Here is a 19,924-nt window from a genome sequence, read left to right as displayed (position 1 = left end):
TCTGAGGGGAAAAGAAAAACAAAAGTGAGAAACCAAGAAAAGAATATATATGGAAAAAAAGAAAAACAAAAAAAAAAAAAAAAAAAAAAAAAAAAAAAAAAAAAAAAAAAAAAAAAAAAAAAAAAAAAAGAAAGACCCCAAGTGTTATTTTTCATGTGATATCCTTGACTCTCTGAACCCGTGGTGTTTTTTGATAGGTAGTCAAAATACCTTAAAACAATGTGCCCGACAGCAGCCATTGAGCCATTGACAAGTGCCAACCCGGGCCCCCCTCTCTCTCTCGCCATGACTTCTTTGCCCGCGATAAAAGACGGGAAAAGGAAAAAAAAGGAGAAAAAAACAAAAAAAACCGCTAGCTACTCAAGCTACCCCCGGGCCATCCTCCCCTTGCCGTTCCCTTCCCTAGAGAGAGGATCCACCCGTATCTCGTCCGGCGGCCACGCAACCATGCACGCGCCCTGGAGGACGAATTCGGCCGCCTCTCTGGCCGTGTACGGACGAGCCGGCTCTCCATCTGCGCCTGAACCGGCGTCGTCCCCGCTGTGGGGTCTGCTAGGAGCCATCCGCGGCGACACCGTATATGTCGGAAGGGCTAGGTAGGCAGGCGAGCTATCCCGTCCGCGTTCCTGCGAAAGTTTTGCGAGATTGTGAGAGCCAGGGTGGTTGAAGGCAAGTCAACTGAGTCAATATTTGCTGGAAGAAAAAGGGGAAAAAAAGAAAAATAGAAAAAAGAAGAAGAAGAAGAAGAAGAAGAAGAAGAAGAAGAAGAAGAAGAAGAAGAAGAAGAAGAAGAAGAAGAAGAAGAAGAAGAAGAAGAAGAAGAAGTGGTGCCTGAAGAGAATGGGGCGAGAATGGGCACAAAAATGGCATTCCTCTCTTGGTCCCAAGGCACACTCCGAGGAATTTCGGAACTGCAAGGCCACGAGGACAAATAATGTGGCACGGTAACCAACAAAGCAGGTTAGTCTTCCTCGTGGCCATGAATAGTAACCAGTTGGCAAGCTCAGACGATTAGGCTGAGTCCAGACACGACTCCCTCGCGTAACATGGTCGGCTGGAGCGCGCCAAAGGAAACAATGACGCGTATGAAGGGGCGTCGAAACAGTAAGAAATGCCAACCTGATCTGATCCGACAGTGCTTGCGTTGCCTTGCAAGCAAGCAAGGCGGTCTCCATCTCACTAATCCCGCCGGTTCAGATCTAACTTAGCTTACGGCCGATCGGGTGTAAGACAATGCGCGGGTTTGCCAACAGCAACTCGATATGCAAGCCTTGATCTCGCTTTCGAGTCCATGACCCCGGAGTACCGTATCGTACCGCATCCCCGTGATGGGACAAGCATCTAGAGAAATCAGCAGATTCACTTCAAGTCACGTACAAGCCACACACCACATCCAAGGTTCGAGGCAAACAAATTAGCTTCATTCGCCGGTGCGCAAAGGCAAGAAAGAAATCCTTGTCTCAGTACATCAGATTGCTCCGCCGCTGCGCCAGCCGCCGAGCCCCGAGGCCAAGCGCCATATGTGAACCAATTTTGCTAACCCATATCATTGCTTCGTCCTTGTCCGGGTCTGAAGGTCAAGCTGTTAGACGCGGCATCTCCCAACGACGCGAGGAAAATGGGGAAAAAAAAGAAGGGGGGGGGGGGTTCAAGACTTACGGATTACTCGCTCTACGAGTCGGTGACGACCTCCTTCGATGTGTCCTCGTCCTTCTCAGGCTTTTCCTTCTCTTCCTCGCCCTCAAGTGGCGGCATGTCGTCGTCTGACTCGTCGTCGTCGTCGTCGTCGTCGTTGGGCACACCAGAGCCGCCGCCGAGCTTGGAGAAGTCGATGTTGCCAAAGTCGCCGCCTGCAGAGTATGGTCAGCAAGATCCAATTGTCCCCCTGGAAAAAAAAAAAAAAAAACTTAATTAGACGCCGCCTGAGATATGGGCACGCCTGCAGAGCGGTAGCTGATGCCGCATCCCGCCTGAGCGCCCCGAGCCGTCCCGGGCAGAGGCTAACATGTTACGTACCACCCATGCCTGGTAGTCCCGCTGGAGACAGGTACGCCATGTTTAGCCAACGGAGCGTTGAGCCAACGGAGCAACGGCCGTCTGGACAGAGAGGGTCAAGGAAATTTTTGGCAGACCCGACCGGCGCGCCGATTTCCCCAGGCAGCGAAGTTCTGCGTTTCGGGGAGGGAAAGCAGGATCACTCACCCATGCCGCCGCCAAAGTTGGCAAAGTCGTCGTCGGCCGCCTCGTTCTGCTCGTCCTCATCCACCCACTTGTCAAAGTCGGTCTTGAGGAAGTGAGCCTTCTTGGTGTCCTTGAGCAGACGCGGCCAATACGACTCGTTGAGCTCCTTCTTGCGCAGCTTCAGCTCGACCTCGCGAGCCGTGTGGTGCGTCTTGCTCTCGGCGGGGTCAATCTCGGCATAGAACTCGAGGTCGACGTGGTACGTCTTCTTGAGCGTGTCCGAATGGCCCTCGAACGACAGTTTCGTCGGCTCGAGCTCGAGCTTGATGTTCTCCTTGGGCACGTCGGGCACCTTGATGGTCAGGTAGATGAAGTTCTTCTCCGCGTCGGTGCTGGACGAGCGCTGCGCCCAGAGGACTGCAAAGCGACAACACGGCGGTTAGCAGGCGCCCAAGGCTAACTCCCCTGTTACTGGCCTGGGCAAGACTCGAGCTAAGCTAAACTGCGGCAGAAGCCAGGTCCGGCCCAGGCCACGAAATGGGACGAAGCAAAAAAAAAAAAAATGAAATGAAAAGAGAGTTAGTCGACTTACCCTCGGGTGTCACCTTGGTGTCAGCCATTGTGATCTGTTAGGGTGAGGCAGGTCGTCAGTTCCGTGCCGTCCCAGTAAGTGCTGCGTGGAGGGGCTTTGAAGGTGGGGTAGCTCGGGATGGCGAAACCAACGTTTTGTTGCGCGCGAGGGAGTGGAATTCGAGGTTCAAAAGGTGTTGAGCCGTATGTGTTTCAATGTTTGCGTTTGCGAATTCGAGTGGTGGTGGTTGAAGAAAGAGGAATTGAGAGGTTCAAGTTGAATCCGGGAGTGGAAAGAGTCGCAAGGCGGGATGTTGTGAGGCTGCTATGATTTGCACCGCCTTGCCAGCTAGGGTGACGGTGGAATTCGTCAGAAGCCCAAAGATTCGACCAGCACGGGCCATCCCAACCTGGAACGACCCAGTATCTTGCACCTGCAGTGGAGCCCTGGGCTGAGGCGGTGGTGTCGAGCTTTCCTCCGACAAGCTTTCCTCGGGAGATCCGCAATCTCGTAACTACCGACACCATCACTCCACTGTATGTAGGTAGGCACTTGTGAGATGTACTACGCCGTGCCCTTTTACTCATTTGAATCGCTGAGTTACGCGTGTGTCTGCACTTGTCCCTCGTGAGAATACTGGGGCCTCAGGGTCGCTAACCGAGTTCTCAGTCCCGCTTCCCTCCTTTTGTGCGGAACCTGCATGGGGATTACAGGGCGATCTGCCCCATGAACCTTTTTTTATATTCCAGGGTAGCTGGCCAAAAGCCCAAAAAATTGGATCGTACTCTACCACTGGTCTTCGTTTCCTCCCCAGGCACTCGCTGCACATGCAGTGGATGCTCCGCTCCTTGAACCGAGCCCGGCTTGTGCGAGACCTCAGTTTCATAGGCTCTGAGGTCGGCTCTGCCACGCATTGGGACTGTTAAGACACAAAGACCCAGAGAATCGTTTGGGTCTTTGTATCATGACCTGAGAAACTGCTGGCCTCGGAGGAAGGATGAGATCCATTTAAGAACGACCTAGTGAATTCAGAGGCCATTAGTATACTCTATTACTGGAGGTGTAGGTAGGAAAGCATTTCTATGCGCAGGCATCAGTCGTGATTCGTCTCTGACTGCTTTACAGCTAACCACGGAGTGCATAACATACCTGACATACATACATTCCTATACATACAGTACCTGCGTAGCGGGGCAAGGCTTTCGCACGCAACATTGGTGGGGCCACGGCAACGGCTACCTCAGGTAAGAAGCGGGGTTGCCTGACGGCGCCGGGGCTTCCCTGGGCCCGCTCCGATTCAGCGGCTGTTTGGAGGGGAGGGGAGCGCAGGGCGACCTACCTTGGCTCAACGCTCGGCCGAGAGATCTTCCAACGACGTCAGAGTCCAACGTCCGCGCAAACAACCGACAGACGAACCGCCCGACCGCGGTAACGCTTTCCACGGCCGCTGGCAACCACCCGGGAATTGCGTTTCCGGGCAATCACCCTCGGATAACTTCTCTCCTTTCATTTTTTATTCTTTCTTTCTTCCTTTCTTTCGATTTTCCAGGCGTTGGTCCCCGCCGTGCAGCGGCCGCAGCAGCAGCAGCCATGGAGACGCTCCGAAACATGTTTTCCAAGCCGGACCCTCAAGCCCAAGTTCGTGCTCTCTCTTTCTTCCCCCTCCCCCCCCCCCCCCCCCCCCCCCCCCCCCCCCCCAAAAAAAAAAAAAAAAAAAAAAAAAAAAACCGACAAACCAATTTATTCCTCTGGCTAACTCGTCAATCCTCCTCATCCTCCTCCTTTTTCTCCCTCCAGTACCGCAAATGTAACGCCCTCCTCCGAGCCAACATGCGCAAGCTGGACCGCGACATCGCGGCGCTCAAGCAGACCGAGATCAAGACCAAGAACCTCATCATCGCGGCCAACAAGCGGGCTCAGCGGGGCGACCCGTCCCGGCAGCGGCAGGCGCAGCGCGAGGTGCGCGACTTCGCGCGCGAGCTGATCCGTACGCGCAAGGCGAGCGACCGGCTGGTGACGGGGCGCGCCCAGCTCGCGAGCGTGCAGATGCAGGTCAGCGAGGCGTTCGCGCTGCGCCGCATCGAGGGCAGCATCCGGGCCGGCGTCGGCATCATGAAGGACGTCAACGCGCTCGTCCGCCTGCCCCAGTTCGCCCAAGCCATGCAGGAGCTCAGCGTCGAGCTCGTCAAGGCCGGCATCATCGAGGAGATGGTCGGCGACGTCCTGCCCGAGGACGCCGACGCCCTCGCCGCCGACCTGGAGGACGAGGAGGCCGAGGGCGAGATCGACAAGGTCCTCGGCGAGATCCTCAAGGACCGCATGGACACGGCCGGCACCCTGCCCAGCGTGGCCCCGCCCCAGAAGCAGGTGCCCGCTCAGCAACAGCCCCTCCAGCAGCAGCAGCAACAGCAGCAGCAACAGAAGCAGCAGGTGGAAGAGGAGGAAGACGAGGAAGATACGGAGGCCATGATGGACCAGATGAGGAACCGGCTGGAGGCTCTGAGGAGTTGAAGTCGCTTGTGAACGCACGCGTTAGATCCGGGGCCGTCGTGTCATCGTCTGAGGCTGTTATTATCGCTGTTTATGGTGATGGTGGTGCTAATGGAGCTTGTCGTCTTCTTCGTGCTCGGCGGGATGTTGGCGGGCGCTAGGCACTGGATATCGGGGAAGAGCGGCGTTTTGGGCGTTTGGGTCAGACCACTTTGCTTGCTATCGGTTTGGGACGTTTATACGTCATGTCTGGGATTTTACATGCGCGTACTCGTCCGTCTCATGGGGCATACAGATGGCCTCCTGAAATAACATGGGGTCGTTGCAGCTAGCCGTACGCCCATTCGCTCTATTTCCCTGGCCCACCTGGCGTGTCAGATATACTTCTTGAAGATTTCGACGTTCAGAAGCTCTTCGGCATGTGCGTCTCTCGTGGCCATCGCTAGCTCAGGGGCTAGCATCTCGCACGGTGAGTCGGGGAAGCCAATTTCCTCCTGGGAGCATTCGAGGGAAGTCCGTACTCTGATTCTTGACCGGTTCTAGTTGGACATAGCTCATCCGTCATGGGGCTTGACCAAAGTACGCTGTGCTTTGAACAGCAAAATCAATGGCCATATGGCCTGCGATCCGGGCCTCGAAACCGTTTAGTTTGGAGCTTCATGCTGTACTTGCAGTTTTGCTTGCGATTACCAAATATGTAATACGAACAAACGGAACACCTGGATTCTACGCACTTCCGGGGTTCTTTGTTCTCGGTTCTGTCAACCACCGCACAGCACGGCCTCCTTCTCAGACGTGTTCGATGCTCTGGCGTGTCTTCCGATACACATCCCGTTCCGCACCCTCCTGCTGCCCCGGCCAATGCTATCAATTCAGATCCAAAAAAGAAAAGAAAAGAAAATAAATGCTGATCGATTGACTTTGTATAGAACGCCAAGAGGGTGTGAGACCGGGAAACCGGAACTGTAATATAAAGCCTCCTTTCTATCGCTATTGACACTCATAGACGCCCACTGCCGACAGCCAGATGGCAAAAGAGCCGCCAAACACGAAGAAAAAAAAAAGAAATAAACAGAAAAAGGGATACGATGCTGCGGGCTGCGTGGGCGAGTTCAGATCGCGGTTCCCATGACCTCCTGGCGCTCGAATGATAGTGGTGGTGAGCGAAAGAAACACGAAAGACCTCCCCCCTTTCCCCCCCGGGCAGAACGCGAGCTTTAAGCGCCCCTCCCCCCCGGCAACTTGTGTCACACTATATATCACACGACCCGATGATTCGCCGGATCTCGCCGACGCTCCTCCTATCACGCCTCGATACACACAGCGCACCAAGACTCCAGGTTCAGTTCAGCTCATCTCCGGACTCCTCTCCTTCGCCAACCACCCGTTATCGTCGTCCTCGCGAACAGAGGGAAACGAGTCATTTCTTGTCGCCGGCGGCACTTTTACCCTGCGTGGGGAAAAGGGGGGGGGGGGGGAAGAAGAACATGAGCCGAGCTGAGACCGGTGGCAAACGGTGGCAGGCGTGATATTGTTTTTATATTATCGCATATGCGCTGATCTCCACGGAGTAGTAACTCGAAGGGAATAAAATGGGCGACGCCTACGTGCTGGGGTGTTTGTTGGCACCACGGCAGGTCACCGTGACCGGACTGGATGGCGTGCGCCACACTACCTAAACTGAGAACACTTGTTTGACGGGTAAGAAGGGTGGAAAGGGCGGGAAACCATGAGAACCGCGGAGTATATGTAGGAACGGAGTAAATACGTTGGGCTTTTTTTTTTTTTTTTTTTTAACTACAGAGACCCGCCAAGCCAGCGTGCTGCAGCAGCGTTACGAGACTCGGATCTTGGTGATGATGATGATGATGCTTTCATAGAGTATCATGCTAGGTTGGCGTGTTGATGGAAAATAATAACTGTGTATCTCTGATCCTGCCCAGCCCAGAATAATATATAGCAACGTGGTAATCCGTGCAGGGTAGCTGAAGTGCTAGTTACGCTGGTTTGGGAGACAATCACTAAACGCCGCGGGGGGGGGGCACTGCGTGTATATATCGATGATCACATCGTCGCCGAGACGGAAGACGATGCTATCCTCACGGTTATCTGGGACGCGTCACTAGGAGGAAGCTTAACCCAACGCTCCGTTCGCCCTTGTGGCAGTGACTCATCTCACGATACATCATGGTGGTTGCTCAAGCATAGGTGTTGGTGTGCTGCGAGCATCTGACGGCGACGACAACTCTGGCTGAACGGGGCAGAGAGGTTGGGAACCAGTCCGGCAACATGATTCGACGTTAAGGTGTTAAACTACACTACCTACCGTTAGCCGACCAAAGAGAGAACCGGCAACCATGCGTAACTTAACGGATGAGAGTTACGAGCAGCTCAGGGCTGGTGTTACTGGAGCTAGAACTCGCAATCTAGGGGCGAAATACCGGACGAATCGTGAGTCTCCTTGCGATGCCCATTCCCCAGACAGGTTCGAAGAAGCTGCGGCCCGAGCTGCAGCCTGCAGAAAGGGTGGCGGTGCGAGTCAAATGCGTGCATGCACTCCGTCGACGGATTACTCGTCTGCCTGTGGTTCAATCATCCGGCGCGGACAATGAATGACAAGCTTATTGGCGGCAGTTTCCGGCGGCGCAGGTCGGGAACGGAAAACACCAACAAAGGTCTCCCCATGGGATCCCGCCGAGAATCCTCCCTCTGTTCAACCTTCCGAACCCCCAAAACGGAACCTCCGCGGCTTCTCTACGGACTCCAACTCTCGAGTCTGCTGATCCTTTCAAATGAAGCAGATCTGACTGATGTGATATCATGTTAGTTACGGCCCCCGGCGATAAGCCACCTCCATTCTCTTCCGTTCCCGGATTTCCAAAAGAACGATGCATGAAGATAATAATAATAGGGATGGGCAAAAAAAAAAGAAAAGAAAAAAGAAATGCGCCGCAACACCACGCCTCAGGTATTCCCCCTTTTGATATACCGATCAGCCTGTTTATTAGTTAATGCAAGAGGAAAGAACGCGAGATACCCGCTCAAGCACACCATCATTCATTCCCCCCTCGTCCTGGTGGGCGACACGGGGGAGGACGGGGAAAGTTCAAAGGTGTGGGGGGTTGGGTTTCGCAAAGGCTGCAGCCCAACATCCAACCCACGTGTCCGGACGGAGCGCCGGGGAGATGAACGCCCAAGCCCCCACGCTCGCTCCAGACACATCCCGCGGACCGACTCGTCGGTACACTAGTAGACAAGCACAAGCACACTAACGTTAGTGCAATCCGTAGTTAATCACAAGCGCTGTTCTTTTTCGCCGTCCCCTTCCCCCCCCAATTCCCCCCTCTCTTTTCAGTCTTTTGGTTGTTTCTTTTTTCCGCGGATCCAACCCCTTAGTTCCCGCGGACCCCAGAACTTGGTGACCTTCCCAACTTCCCGGCGCATAACGGGCAGGGGTGGAGGCATGAGAAATGACTGAACGGTTGGTGGACGGGACGGGATCCATTCCACCGGTGGCGAGCGTTTTCGTTTTTCCAGGGAAGGGGTGAGAGACGGGGGCATCCTTTTGCCGAAAAGAGCAATTCCTTCGAAGCGAAAAGAAGGGGAGGAAGGCCGTGGTTAATAACGTTGACTAGTGTAGCGCCACGGGGAGTCCGATCCCCTGACTCCGGTTCCTGACTCCTGGGTCTCCCGGAAAAAAAATTTTCTTCCTCTGACGAGGGTGAAGGAACCGAGTCCAGGGAGCTGGAGCATGGTGAAACTCCGCCAAAAAGGGGGTCTAGTTTCCGATCAGGTCGCTCATTCCCAGCGGGAAGCGGTCCCGCCGGCGCCGGCGCCGACGGCGACAAGGGGCCCCAGGAGGATTAGTTAGGCAGCATAGCCCGACCGCGGGGAAGGCTTCCGCGTCCCGGAATCCATGGCGAAAGCATGGCCGACATGGATTTGGCTCCACGGTCCAATTTGAGTTGCTGGGTCAGCGCATGGACTCCTTTCCACCGGTGACCAGGGCCCCGGTCGGCCGGCCGCTCACACACCTTGGCCGCTTGTGGGCTGGGACGGAGTTCATCATCAAAAGTTCGGTTCCCCGGCGGAAGCGACAAGGTCAGTATCCGTTCTGAGCGCTCGGGTCCACGGGGGAGTGTACCGAGTGTGGTTACCAGATGCACGCCAACCTGCAAGGCCTAGGCGATAGGATCTCGCCTCCCTTGCGTGCGGCGAAGGCTTCCTGCGAACGACGGAGAGGGAGAGGGACAGCGACCGAACCCGAAGGGGAGAGTGTGTGATGGAAGGGAAGAAAGAGTGGAGGGAGAAGAGGTAGGGTTTTTCTTTTGGGGACCTTGATGTCTTTTTTTTCTCGGTTAGTTAATGAGCCCCTGTTTCCGCTGATCTGGGACGATAACTAACGCAGCGAAACGGCAGACACGACCACCAACCTTTGCGTACTGCGTAGGCTAGGATATTCGTGGAGTGTGCCAGCGAGCGTAATGTACGGACCAGGGGTTTCATCTCGGAAGTGCAAAGTCCGGATCCCATCCGAACGGAGGGAGCACTCGGGTCCGCTGCCGGTCCGAGCATGTGTGTGGTGTTTGGTCAACGTTATCGATCGCCTTTGTTTCGAGACGGAGTGATCTTCGGGGCGGCGCAGCGCGACGGGGCACAAAAACCCGCCGAAAAGCGCCGTTTCAGCACCAATCGCACAGCAGCATGGTTGGTTACCGCAAGTACGTAGCGCGTGATGAGCAAGAGCCCGAATGGTAAAATTGCCACCTTCTCTTCGCGTGCAAGCGCTATCATGATCCTCGCTGCCGAAAACCCACTACTGATAAGCGGCGCCTGGGACCGCCCTTTCTTTGTGTGGGACGCCTCGTGGCATTTCTTGTAGTCGACCGTCGGTCGGCCAGTCGGCGAGAAGAATGGTCAATCCGGGGGAGGCGCCCGGGAAGCGGAGCGCCCGCCGTCGCGTATAGCGTTGGCGCAGCAAGCGTATGTACACTAAACGCTATGGGGTCTAGTTAGCGTAAGATCAGCGGGCGAGCTAAGCGGGCGGGACTTTCCCATCTCCAAGTTCGTTCGTGTACACTAGTTGTACAGTCCCATCCTTTTTCACACTGGCCCTTCACGATGCCGACAAGTAGCCTGGAGCCCTGGATCGTGATGTAATGCGTGCGTGTAACGTTGTTTTGGCGCCTTTCATCCGGGAATAGTGCGCGCATAGTACAATAAGAAACTCGTCAGCTCTTGCCTCGGGAGCAATTCGTCCGTCAGTTACACGATGCGCAGGCCGGGCGAAAGGGGTGTGTGTAAGTCTAGGAAGGTGCGCTTCGAGGAAAGGCGGTCTGGCACGGATGTTGGGTGAATTGACAGCTCAGGGAGAGTTGCAGCAGTACACGTGTAGTTAGTGCAAAGCTCACTGGATCGGCCAAGGAGCGGGAGAGGGTGGCCGATTTTGTTACACGCAGAAACGACAGCTCAGCCGAGACCGCCGACATTCAAGGACGGTGTGAAGCTTGCATGACTATCAACAAGTCTGCCGCCATGGCGTCTGGCATTTCGGCAGAGCCTGTCGGTTTGTCCTTATCAGCATCCGATGCGATAAGGCCGTCCGCATGCTCGGCCGCTAATAAGGCTGTTTTGGCACGTCGTCCGTAAAAAAGCCCGTAAATGCGCGCGACGCGGCAAGCGGATAGCAGCAACCCTCGGGAAGCCACACCGGCAAACTGCCGAAACCCGCACTTTTGCGACCGCAACGGACGGCTTCTGCTCGCAACCCGGGACTGAGAGCTTCTTGCTTACGGCCGATACCGAAGGGCGCGTCCCAGAGAAACCAGCGCTGGTTCTGCTTCGCTCCGACCTTCCCGCCGATTAATAATAATGAGCCCGTGTTCGAACTACGGGTATAATCCTTCCCGGGCCTTCCCGTCCGGGGGAGGCGGGAGGTGAGATAATGCAAAAATGAAGAAGGAGTCAGCAATGACTTGTCTCGGCGTCGTTGTGCTTCCCCAGGCTGACGCGAGGGCGCGTCGGGATTTGCGTTGGTGTCGGCGGCGGCGTGCCTACGCAGTAATGCCAAGAGAGGAAGAGGGTGATGTAGTTTAAATGTCAGCGTGCAGCGAGCCGGCAGCCAACAACCTGATGGAAAGGTGGTTACCGTGCCGAGCGTACTGACTGCCGTGCGACTTATCGGTTTGTTTTCGGGTAGGGCTGCGCCCTCCTGCATGCAATCACTCATATCAGCATTTCTCTCATCCGGTATCTATGGAGTACCACATCCGCGATACGGATCGGTCGCAATCGTAAACCGTTGCGAAAACGGACCCAAAGATTAGAGAAATGGTCCAGACACTTCCTGGTGGTGTAAGGAGGTCGGGGGCGGGTTCAGATGGGGAGGGCCACGAGAACCTCCCGTTGGGCACACGGGCAACCCCTTAGCTAGGTCATGTTTGGCTTCGCATGTCGCGGGTGACTCAAGATTCAAACGACAACACCTCCGCAGCCAAGGCAGAAAAACACATCAAAAACTAGTGAGCCCAACGTGAGGGGTCGCTGTGACGTAGCGTGCCACCTCGTCGTCTGCTTCATCTTGTAGCTTTTCCTTTCTTCTGTTTTCCTTTCCAATTGCGGTCAAGGAACCGAGCGGAGGGGTGGTAGGCGTGAGCTGGACAAGTTCTTTTTTTTTCTTTCTTTTGTTTTAGACGCACGTTTGTGTTGGCAATCAAGAAACAAAGGCTCGGAGCTAGTTTAGAAACCACGCCGCAACTTAACAGCGCTCACTCGTCAATGGCGTTGGTGTGGCCGCCACTTGTTTCGCTCCTCCCTTGTCGGAGGGCCTCCAAAGCCTGGTTTTCCAACCCATCATATTCTCGTTTCTCTGTTGGGCGGTCCAAACCAGCTGAGAAAGGAGAGTATAGGATGGGGGCCAGGGAGGTTTCGCGCGTTGGTTGGGGAGCAGTAATTGGTGGCACACCGTGGCGCAGCGACCCGGTTTGGGCGCTGGTGACAAGTCAAATATGAGCCAAGCCAGCGTCGAGCGAGAGAAAAAAGCAAGCGAGCGAGCTGAGACAATCGAGATCTCTTCCCACTTCAAACGACCGAACAAGCAAAAGACAAAGAAGAAAAAAGATATTGCGTTTACGACAGTGTCGGCGCCAGTTTCGATGTGACAGTCCAAGGCACGGCTGCCGCCCTCTCCCGTCGTGAATCCGGGAGGCGTTGGCAGTTTGTTTTTTCGTCTTTCAGGTTGCCGTTTCAGGCAACGAGGCGCGACCGTGGCAGTTCTGGGCCGCCGGAACTCATGGGGTAACAGGGGCCTTGATCTCCCGGGGAGCAAACCCGGGGAAGATGTGTTCCAGGGTTAGCGGAGTTATGACGGTCTGGTTCCGCCCCAGACCTTGCTCCCCCCTAGGCGGAAGAGCAACCCCGGAACAGGGGTTTGGTGGTGGTGGTTTTTTTTTTTGGGGGGGGGGGGGGGAGAAGGGGCGGGCGCGAAATGTCAAAACGTTAGTGTAGACCCTCATGTTTGTGCCTCCGTTTTTAAAAACGCTGAGAGCCAATTCCCCTTCCCCACAAGGCACGGAAACCCGGGGGGAAATTCCAAGGCGCGCGAATTTTGACTCGTTCTTCGTATCTGGGGGCGGCGTCGCGATAGGCTCCCTTTTTATCTCGTACCTTCCAATCCCAACTTCCATCACCTTCCAACCCAGGGAGAGGAATCTGATACGGTTGTAAACTGGAGCGAGCTCGCTCGGATACGATGGTTGTGTACCATCGTAAGCCAGACGTGGGGAGAAGGGGGGGGCGTTTTCTTACCCTCTCGTCCTTGCCGCCGTTGCGAAAGAATCAACGAACAGGCGGGAGGCGGTCTTACACCGCAACTCTGTCGCTCGGGCGTGCAGTGGTGTACGTGCGTGTGTGCGTGCTTGCGATGCGTGCTTGCGAGTGTGCGGTGAGCAGGTGTGTCTGTCTAAGCGTGCGATACACTAGTGTACCCGTGGGGGCTCGTCCGGCGCCAATCCGAGCCATCAGAATTTGAGACGGAGGGTCATCATGGTTGGGTGTTGCCGCTCCCAGGCAGCTTCGTTTGGAGGTTGGCACAGCTGAGGCATCCCGCGGACACGATCCGACAGCCTAAGGGCGCCCGGGGGGGAGGAGGGACAAAGCTACCTATTCGGTACTCCGTAACTCTTCCGTATCGTACTTCGTCCCACGGTACATTGGTACCTGCCTTGATAAGTTCCGCGCCGCATCCCGCCGCCCCCGTGTTGTCTGGTCCAGATTCCAGAGCACACCCCCCCCCCCTTGCCTGCCTTGCCCTTGCTTTTACAAGTCCTTTGCTTTGCTTTTCGACCGTTTTGACACACCCCGGCACTTCACATTTAATCTGCCCCACGGCATCCTGATCCTTGGGACCGCTCACCCTTGCCCTTCCGCACCCAACTCCTCTCACGAACCCCCCGAGGCATATAAGGCCTTTCGTCCCATCTATCTCTCTTGGGTCGTGCACCACCGAGTTTGTCTCGTCAGCTCCATCATCAATACCATCGCCAACATCATTCGGCGTTGACCCGAGCAAGGAACCTGACACGAACCCACTGGGCTCCACAGCGACCCCTAAAGCACACACACTACGTCATCCATCGAAACAAGGAACGCGTTTCACACGCGCACACACAAGCACACACGCACACACGCAGACACTCGGCAAAGACACAAAGGAAGCCATGTTCGGCTCATACAGCTCTCCGAGCTCCCCGGGCAGCTCCCTCGACTCCTTCACATCCTCCAGCCCCTACAGCAGCAGCATGTCGGCGCCCACGGACATTGCGCCACGCTCGTCGTCGTCGCGGCGAGGACCCGATCCCGAGTGCGCCTATCCCTCGTGGCCGCGGCGGTCGTCGCTGGGCGAGGGCGACTCGGAGGAGCGGGCCTCGTCCTACATCACCGACGACGAGCTGTTCATGGACGTCTTCGACGACGACGCCTGCAGCGTCTCCAGCAGCCAGGGCAGCGGCTCTCCGGCGCGCTCGCCCGCCGTCGTCCCCGCGGCGCCCGTCATGACCGAGGCCGAGTTCCTCCAGCTGCAGCGGGAGCAGCTCGCCTACCAGCGCGAGATGCGCCGCATCCTGCTGGCCGAGAAGGAACTGCGCCGGCGACAGGCCGAGGCGGACGCGCAGCGCCGCCGGCCGGGCCCCAAGCGCCGCACCAGCTCCTCCAGGAAGGCGACCAAGAGCAAGCTCTCGGCCATGACTACTATCGTCGAGGCTGAGTGATTTTTGCTCGATGTGTTCCTTTTTGGTCCTGTTCTCTTTTTTTTTCTTTTTTCCCTCCTTTCACATGCGGACCGCAGACAGGAAGGGGAAGGCGGAGAGCGGCAGCTCGGAACCGATCGGTAAGTGACAATCATGTTGATTCCCAGGCTTTTCCCATGTGCTACCGAGCCTACGGTGCATTACCCGAAGCTTCCCGATACGGCCAGTAACGGAGGGTTGACTAACATGCGGCAAACAGATGCATCCACCGATTGACTCATTGTCGGGGGGAGGGGGGAAGGTGGGGGGGATGCGCAATCAACCTTGACCGTTGATTGATTTAACCTGCTTCCCGGCGCCCATGCCCCCGGGAGCGAGAGAGAGCCCTATCTAGGGTGGGTCTCTCTCTGATTTGGGGAACTGGCACCCCAAGAACACGAGGCGAATGAGCAACGTGTTCTCCGGCCCTGCTTCCCAAGGCGCCGCGCCGCGCCACGCCACTCCCAAAGAGCATTTCCTTGGAACCCGAGGGTTCCCTCTTTGTGGTTTCCCCCGCAATCCTCTGGGGGAAATTTTTTTCCCGCTCGGTTCGGGCCTGCGCTCAGACCGCTCACCGAGCGAAACCGGCAAATCTTCGGTTTAGGCGCGCGGGGGATCCGAACCGAGCCCGAGGCACTTGACCCACATTTTCATACCTTCTCTTCGCTGCCCGACCGACTTTTCACTGCGACATACGCAATATCCGTTCTGCATACCCGCTAATCTTCACCGCCCCTGCCCGCCAAAAGACCGAGACTTTGCCGAAACAGCACACCGTCCCGCGGTTTCGCCCAGTGTAGCCGACCACGCGAGTCCCACCAATGGGATCGGCGACCGGGGAGGCAGGTCTTGGTCTGGACGCTTTGATCGGCCAAATCAAACAAGCCCGACTGCAAACGTGCTCGGGCATCCGGCTTGCGCCTTATCATCCTCGGTCTGCAAGAAGAGGAGGTGCCCGGTTCTGCTTCCGTCCGAACGGTCTCGCCTTTTATTATCTTCTGGCTGGTTGGGCCGAAGACCCTTTTTTTTTTTTGCTCTGTTATTCTTGTTCCGTTTCGAGTTCTTGTTTCCTTCCAGTCATAGCGTCGTTGCATCACTCGAAACGGCTCGAACAAGAGCTTATCGGCTCGGTCAGGATGGGGATTCTCTTGATTACACCGATACCTAAGCGGGTCGGCCTTCTTAATATTCTTTCGTCGTCGTGTTTTTGCATTTGACCATAGCGGCATTTGAGCTTTTTTTCGGGCACATGTTGGGATTTATCATTGGGCACTTGGGGTTTCAACATCATACCACGGGGGTTTCTCAAAAAGTTTGGGGTCATTACACGGCGGCACTGACGCAACTGGGCTCAGTATACACAAGCATTGGGGATGGTCAGCATTATGGAGTCATTTGTCTTTTTTTGGTCTTTTTGTTGTTCTCTTATCTGTCTCTGCGTTTCATCGTTACTGGACTGGATACCCCTAACTTTTTGTACCGTGGTGATACCCCGACTATTGGTAGTTTTGTGGTTGCCTCCGGAGGGCAAACGAAAGATGGAAAGTTCAGCTCGCTGGAAGACGTTTGGTCCTATGCTGGCTCGTCTTGGGCTGTTAATCTTATTAGGTAGTGTAGTAGTTAGTACAACTTGATGGTTACCGTCAATCCTCATGGTCCTCGCACGCTCTCCCCCTCGGATGCCTTTTGCTCTGTGTGGCAGGTTCTGAAGTGTTGCCCAAGGGGATGCGTTCTTGCCATTTATCAATTACCCTTTGTTGTAAGATCCATGGAGGGAAACACCTGGAGATGAATGTGGCTCGGTTCTTCCTCTTCGTGACACTACTGTAGTAGCCCTGAGCGACCTCCTAGGCAAGCGGCAGTCTTCAAGGAACCACTTTGTCAGGAGTCAACAACACCAGAAGAAGAAATCAGGGGGAAATCTTGTGCGCTTGTGGTGATCGCAACCTACACCCCATCGCTACCATATCTGATGCGGGAGTTACGCGCTCTCTTAGTTTAGTTTGATGGCTTGGTAGGAAAGAAAACCTGCCACCGTTCTGGCCCCATGATAGAAGGAAGACTCGGCAAATGTTGTTAACGCTGGTGGTTGCAGCAGACAGAAAGCAAGTTCACGAGGAGTCTGCACAGAAATATGAAGAAATATGAAGAAATTCACGATCTGCAGGCTGTGTTCTTCAGGATTGTTGACAACACAAGGTCTGGCATCCCCCCCCCCCCCCCCAAACACACACACACACACTCTCTCTCTCTCTATCTCCGACCTTTGACGGGGTCCTTCCGTATCTTATCCTTGGAGGTTTAATTGTTATAGAACGGACTGATGAATAGAGAATCGTCAGTTCCAGGGCATCTTGATCTTGTCTGGAAAATAAGAAATAAAGTCACTGAGGAGCATGACCCAGTCGACTGGTGCTTCGGGATGGGGCCCGGGCCCGGGGGAGGAAGAGGCTGTTTCTTAAGGCCTTGCTCATGTACAGGCCCGCACCGTCCTCACGGCCTTGCACATGTGATGATCATATCCAGGCAAGTTAGGGGTGGAGGAGACCCCCTAGCTCCAACATTCTCATATAACATGTGGAGCAGGATGGTTGGCTACGTTCAACCGCAACGGCCTACCTGATCTGATGTATGTCAAAGTGGGCGTTTCGGGGAACCCAACCCTCGTCGGACGAGTTACGAACTTAGCAATGCGGGACGCGGGAGCTCTTACTCCTTTAAGTGTCAAAAATGAGCGAGGGAGAAGGGTAAGGGGGAGACGACAAACACTCTCCGTCACGGGTCTAGAATGCACAAGGTAAGATACTGGGCAGTCTGCACACAGAATGGCGTGTTGATCGGCGCTATCTCGCGGTTATTGATCCCCAGATTGCCAGATTGAGGTGTCCACGGACCACAGCAGAGATGTACATACCGCCGTCTCTGATCCTCCCGGCAGCCACCCGATAGCCTACCCATGCCCGACTGATGAACGCCCGTAAGAGAGATATGGCCAGCCAGTAGTAGCCTGGCTGGGCAACCCAACCACGTCAATGCCCATGTCAGCTGCCCGAGGACCCGAGGACCAAATCTCGCTGGGCTGCTTGTTCCGCCACTGGCTTCTTGGTAGAGCAAGGGTTTGTGTGCTTATATTACCAGCTTAGACCGCGGGAATCGTTGCAACATGAGGAGGTGTGGACGGGCGACCAAGGATCTTAACAATCGAGGCGTAGCGTCGCTGCCGGACAGGACAGCTTCCATCTCTTCTAGCCTTGGCTCGATTTCAGAAGATGGCAAACGGCCCCGAACCGGTACAAATTCGTGTGCACGATGGACCGTTAGAGATTGGGCGTTTAGTTTTGGGATGCGTGGAATTTTTACCCCTGAACCACCACGTAATCCCGGACCCAGTGGATAGAGGAGGGGGGTCTGCGAGGTGGGAAAGAGAGAGCGCCCCTGGATTGTCTCTTCCCGGACGACGGGGTTTATTTACCGTCTCAGGGCGGAAGAGGGGCATGGATGTGTATCTCAAACCGCTCATCTTCGTTGATTATTAGGAGTACGGAGTATATATAGCCCTTCGAGGGACGATGCTCCTAGAGCTGCCTTGGCCGTCAGACTGCTCCTGGGAAGTGATTCTGGCTCGCCAAAAGACAGTTTCTCGCCATTCATTTCTTGGCCCTGCTGAGTATTGAGAGGTGATACGCTTGCTTACTGACAGAAATCAGGATGCTCTTGCTCAGTCGCTGGCCAGTTGTTGCTCTCTGGCGTTTCATCAAGACTCCATAATCGTTGGACTGAGAACCTAGACGCCTCTCACTACCCCTTGCGAAAGAGAACTACTAGCTAACTGTCAGAGCTGAGCCATGCGAGATACTCTTTCTACCACCGAGTCCAAGCTCCCTTGCCTGAGGGACCACCGAGGACACTGGACCAACACGGGCAAAAGCTGCCGTGTCTATATATAGTACGTTTCAGGATCTCGGGGGAGCTCCGGATGGGCGAGCTCTGAACCACATCCCTTGAATACTTTCTTCACTCGGCATCGGGAGTCTCTGTAGGGGTTTATGTGTAACCAGTTGATCAGGGTAACGTCCTTGACGAGCCCCTCTCGATATGGTCCGGCACGGGGACACAATTTGTCCTCAGCTTGAGGTTCCGCTTCCCAACCAGTGCGCGGTACACTGACATGGCTAATCAGCTGTAGTCGTCGCAGCATGTTGGGGTGTGCGTGGCGGGAAGGAATGATGTGAATTGACATTTAGCCTGGCTAGATGTGATTTACACTTTAGGAAGCGAGAGGTGGGACTTTGTACACCGGGGATCTCGTAGAACGAGAACCAGTACAAGTGGCCAACTAACAGGCATGGCGCCACCGTTCTGAACCTCGACCTGAACCCTAGTTCAGCTCCGATGTAAACTAGTTACTCCGTAGCCGTGTGATGAACGTGCGGCCCGCTCCAGGCAGGTGGCATGAACATCGTCAAGAGAGCCCTCCCTTCTAGGGGGAACGGCTATTGGCGCCGGCTAACCAGACCGTTGCCAATGATAGCAAGGGCTGGAGATGCTGTTGGCGCCGGCGTCGAATAACCCGGCCGCGCGGCGATCGGCCATGCGTTTGCGCCTCTTCCCCCGATTCTCTGGTGGCTGTATCGGGTTAGGCGAGGCTTCACATGCAGGAGCTATGATCTTTCGTCATGCTTCATATCCTCGAGAGATATGATGAACCGGGGAGGCGCCGCCGGTGAGGCACCGTCACCTTGAGAAAGACGCACGGCTATGCATGTAAAATGCGCAGAATATGCGCAGACGACCCCCGGAGTAGAACCAAACCTGGTAAGTCACCTGCGTGACTGCCTTGTTCATTCCGTCCATCATGTGCGGTGATCGAGAGAGAGAGCTAGCAGTGTTTGACCCCGTTCCCCCTATTCCGTACACAGGACTCCGTACACATTACATAGGCTGGCTCCGAAGGAAGGCGGGGAGGCATACTGTGACTGTGAATCCGTAAAACCGCTAGTGGGATCCTTCGAGTCTAAAATTAAGCCACCTGCAGCAATTCCATCGTCAATGGCATTGGCGTGACCGAGTCTCTGTGGCTGGCATGCCACCCCGCTTGGCATCCATTTTTGGGCACTCTTCTGAGGGAGTGACTTCCTCGTAGAGCACAGTCCGGTCGAATCAGGTGCGCTTTCGCGGTCGATTGTTGCATCTCCTTGTATGCTCAAGGCAAAGTGATCTCAGCGCTACGGTCGAGTCGGCAGCCGGGAGACGTCTGCAAGCATCAGCCAGCTCAATTGACGAAAACGGGGGTTAGCACGTTGCGGGCTGCACATATGTGCTCTCTTGTCACGTTCCTTGGGTGCAATATTGTACTGTACCAATGAGGTGTGAGACAGAGCGAGCGGTGAAGCTGTAC

The 19,924-nt window shown here is 55.3% G+C and overlaps 7 protein-coding genes across 7 annotated transcripts; 3 read left to right on the top strand and 4 right to left on the bottom strand.

Annotated features, from left to right (window-relative positions):
- Positions 1 to 128: 128 nt before the first annotated feature.
- On the bottom strand, positions 129 to 728 carry P884DRAFT_256514 (uncharacterized protein). The gene has a single exon (XM_069441069.1). The coding sequence runs from the start codon at positions 561 to 563 to the stop codon at positions 366 to 368; it is 198 nt and encodes a 65-aa protein (XP_069300304.1). The 5' UTR covers positions 564 to 728; the 3' UTR covers positions 129 to 365.
- A 1,466-nt stretch (positions 729 to 2,194) lies between these two features.
- Positions 2,195 to 2,801, bottom strand: P884DRAFT_193394 (HSP20-like chaperone; the record flags this gene model as incomplete). Its single annotated transcript, XM_069437755.1, has 2 exons — positions 2,195 to 2,598; positions 2,774 to 2,801. The coding sequence occupies 2 exons, from the start codon at positions 2,799 to 2,801 to the stop codon at positions 2,195 to 2,197; spliced, it is 432 nt and encodes a 143-aa protein (XP_069300303.1).
- Positions 2,802 to 4,004: 1,203 nt separating this feature from the next.
- On the top strand, positions 4,005 to 5,556 carry P884DRAFT_99255 (Snf7-domain-containing protein). The gene is made up of 2 exons (XM_069446225.1): positions 4,005 to 4,390; positions 4,550 to 5,556. Exons 1-2 carry the CDS (start codon positions 4,343 to 4,345, stop codon positions 5,261 to 5,263), a joined length of 762 nt encoding a protein of 253 aa, XP_069300302.1. The 5' UTR covers positions 4,005 to 4,342; the 3' UTR covers positions 5,264 to 5,556.
- A 2,127-nt stretch (positions 5,557 to 7,683) lies between these two features.
- P884DRAFT_99188 (uncharacterized protein) lies at positions 7,684 to 8,105 on the top strand. Its single transcript, XM_069446223.1, has one exon. It carries the CDS (start codon positions 7,855 to 7,857, stop codon positions 8,023 to 8,025), a length of 171 nt encoding a protein of 56 aa, XP_069300301.1. The 5' UTR covers positions 7,684 to 7,854; the 3' UTR covers positions 8,026 to 8,105.
- Positions 8,106 to 9,937: 1,832 nt separating this feature from the next.
- Positions 9,938 to 10,657, bottom strand: P884DRAFT_99210 (uncharacterized protein). The gene is made up of 2 exons (XM_069446224.1): positions 10,293 to 10,657; positions 9,938 to 10,234 (listed from the first exon to the last, which is right to left on the bottom strand). Exons 1-2 carry the CDS (start codon positions 10,453 to 10,455, stop codon positions 10,059 to 10,061), a joined length of 339 nt encoding a protein of 112 aa, XP_069300300.1. The 5' UTR covers positions 10,456 to 10,657; the 3' UTR covers positions 9,938 to 10,058.
- On the bottom strand, positions 10,658 to 11,569 carry P884DRAFT_99179 (uncharacterized protein). The gene has a single exon (XM_069446222.1). The coding sequence runs from the start codon at positions 11,469 to 11,471 to the stop codon at positions 10,860 to 10,862; it is 612 nt and encodes a 203-aa protein (XP_069300299.1). The 5' UTR covers positions 11,472 to 11,569; the 3' UTR covers positions 10,658 to 10,859.
- Positions 11,570 to 14,040: 2,471 nt separating this feature from the next.
- Positions 14,041 to 14,508, top strand: P884DRAFT_193277 (uncharacterized protein; the record flags this gene model as incomplete). The annotated part of the gene is made up of 1 exon (XM_069437742.1): positions 14,041 to 14,508. One exon carries the CDS (start codon positions 14,041 to 14,043, stop codon positions 14,506 to 14,508), a length of 468 nt encoding a protein of 155 aa, XP_069300298.1.
- Positions 14,509 to 19,924: the final 5,416 nt, after the last annotated feature.

The sequence above is a fragment of the Thermothelomyces heterothallicus genome (assembly GCF_042370625.1).
Source record: "Thermothelomyces heterothallicus CBS 202.75 unplaced genomic scaffold P884_scaffold_4, whole genome shotgun sequence".
Lineage (NCBI taxonomy): Eukaryota > Fungi > Ascomycota > Sordariomycetes > Sordariales > Chaetomiaceae > Thermothelomyces > Thermothelomyces heterothallicus.
Note: the sequence above shows the minus strand (reverse complement) of the source record. Positions and strands in the feature narration are given on the sequence as shown.

What these genes read in the sequence shown, in the direction of transcription:
- P884DRAFT_256514 (XM_069441069.1), bottom strand. Translation starts at nt 563, where the DNA reads ATGGCTCCTAGCAGACCCCACAGCGGGGACGACGCCGGTTCAGGCGCA.
- P884DRAFT_99255 (XM_069446225.1), top strand. Translation starts at nt 4,343, where the DNA reads ATGGAGACGCTCCGAAACATGTTTTCCAAGCCGGACCCTCAAGCCCAA. An exon ending in AGCCGGACCCTCAAGCCCAA is followed by an intron (nt 4,391 to 4,549) that starts GTTCGTGCTCTC and finishes TTCTCCCTCCAG; the next exon opens with TACCGCAAATGTAACGCCCT.
- P884DRAFT_99188 (XM_069446223.1), top strand. Translation starts at nt 7,855, where the DNA reads ATGACAAGCTTATTGGCGGCAGTTTCCGGCGGCGCAGGTCGGGAACGG.
- P884DRAFT_99210 (XM_069446224.1), bottom strand. Translation starts at nt 10,455, where the DNA reads ATGCGCGCACTATTCCCGGATGAAAGGCGCCAAAACAACGTTACACGC. An exon ending in ACGAACTTGGAGATGGGAAA is followed by an intron (nt 10,235 to 10,292) that starts GTCCCGCCCGCT and finishes CATAGCGTTTAG; the next exon opens with TGTACATACGCTTGCTGCGC.
- P884DRAFT_99179 (XM_069446222.1), bottom strand. Translation starts at nt 11,471, where the DNA reads ATGAGTGATTGCATGCAGGAGGGCGCAGCCCTACCCGAAAACAAACCG.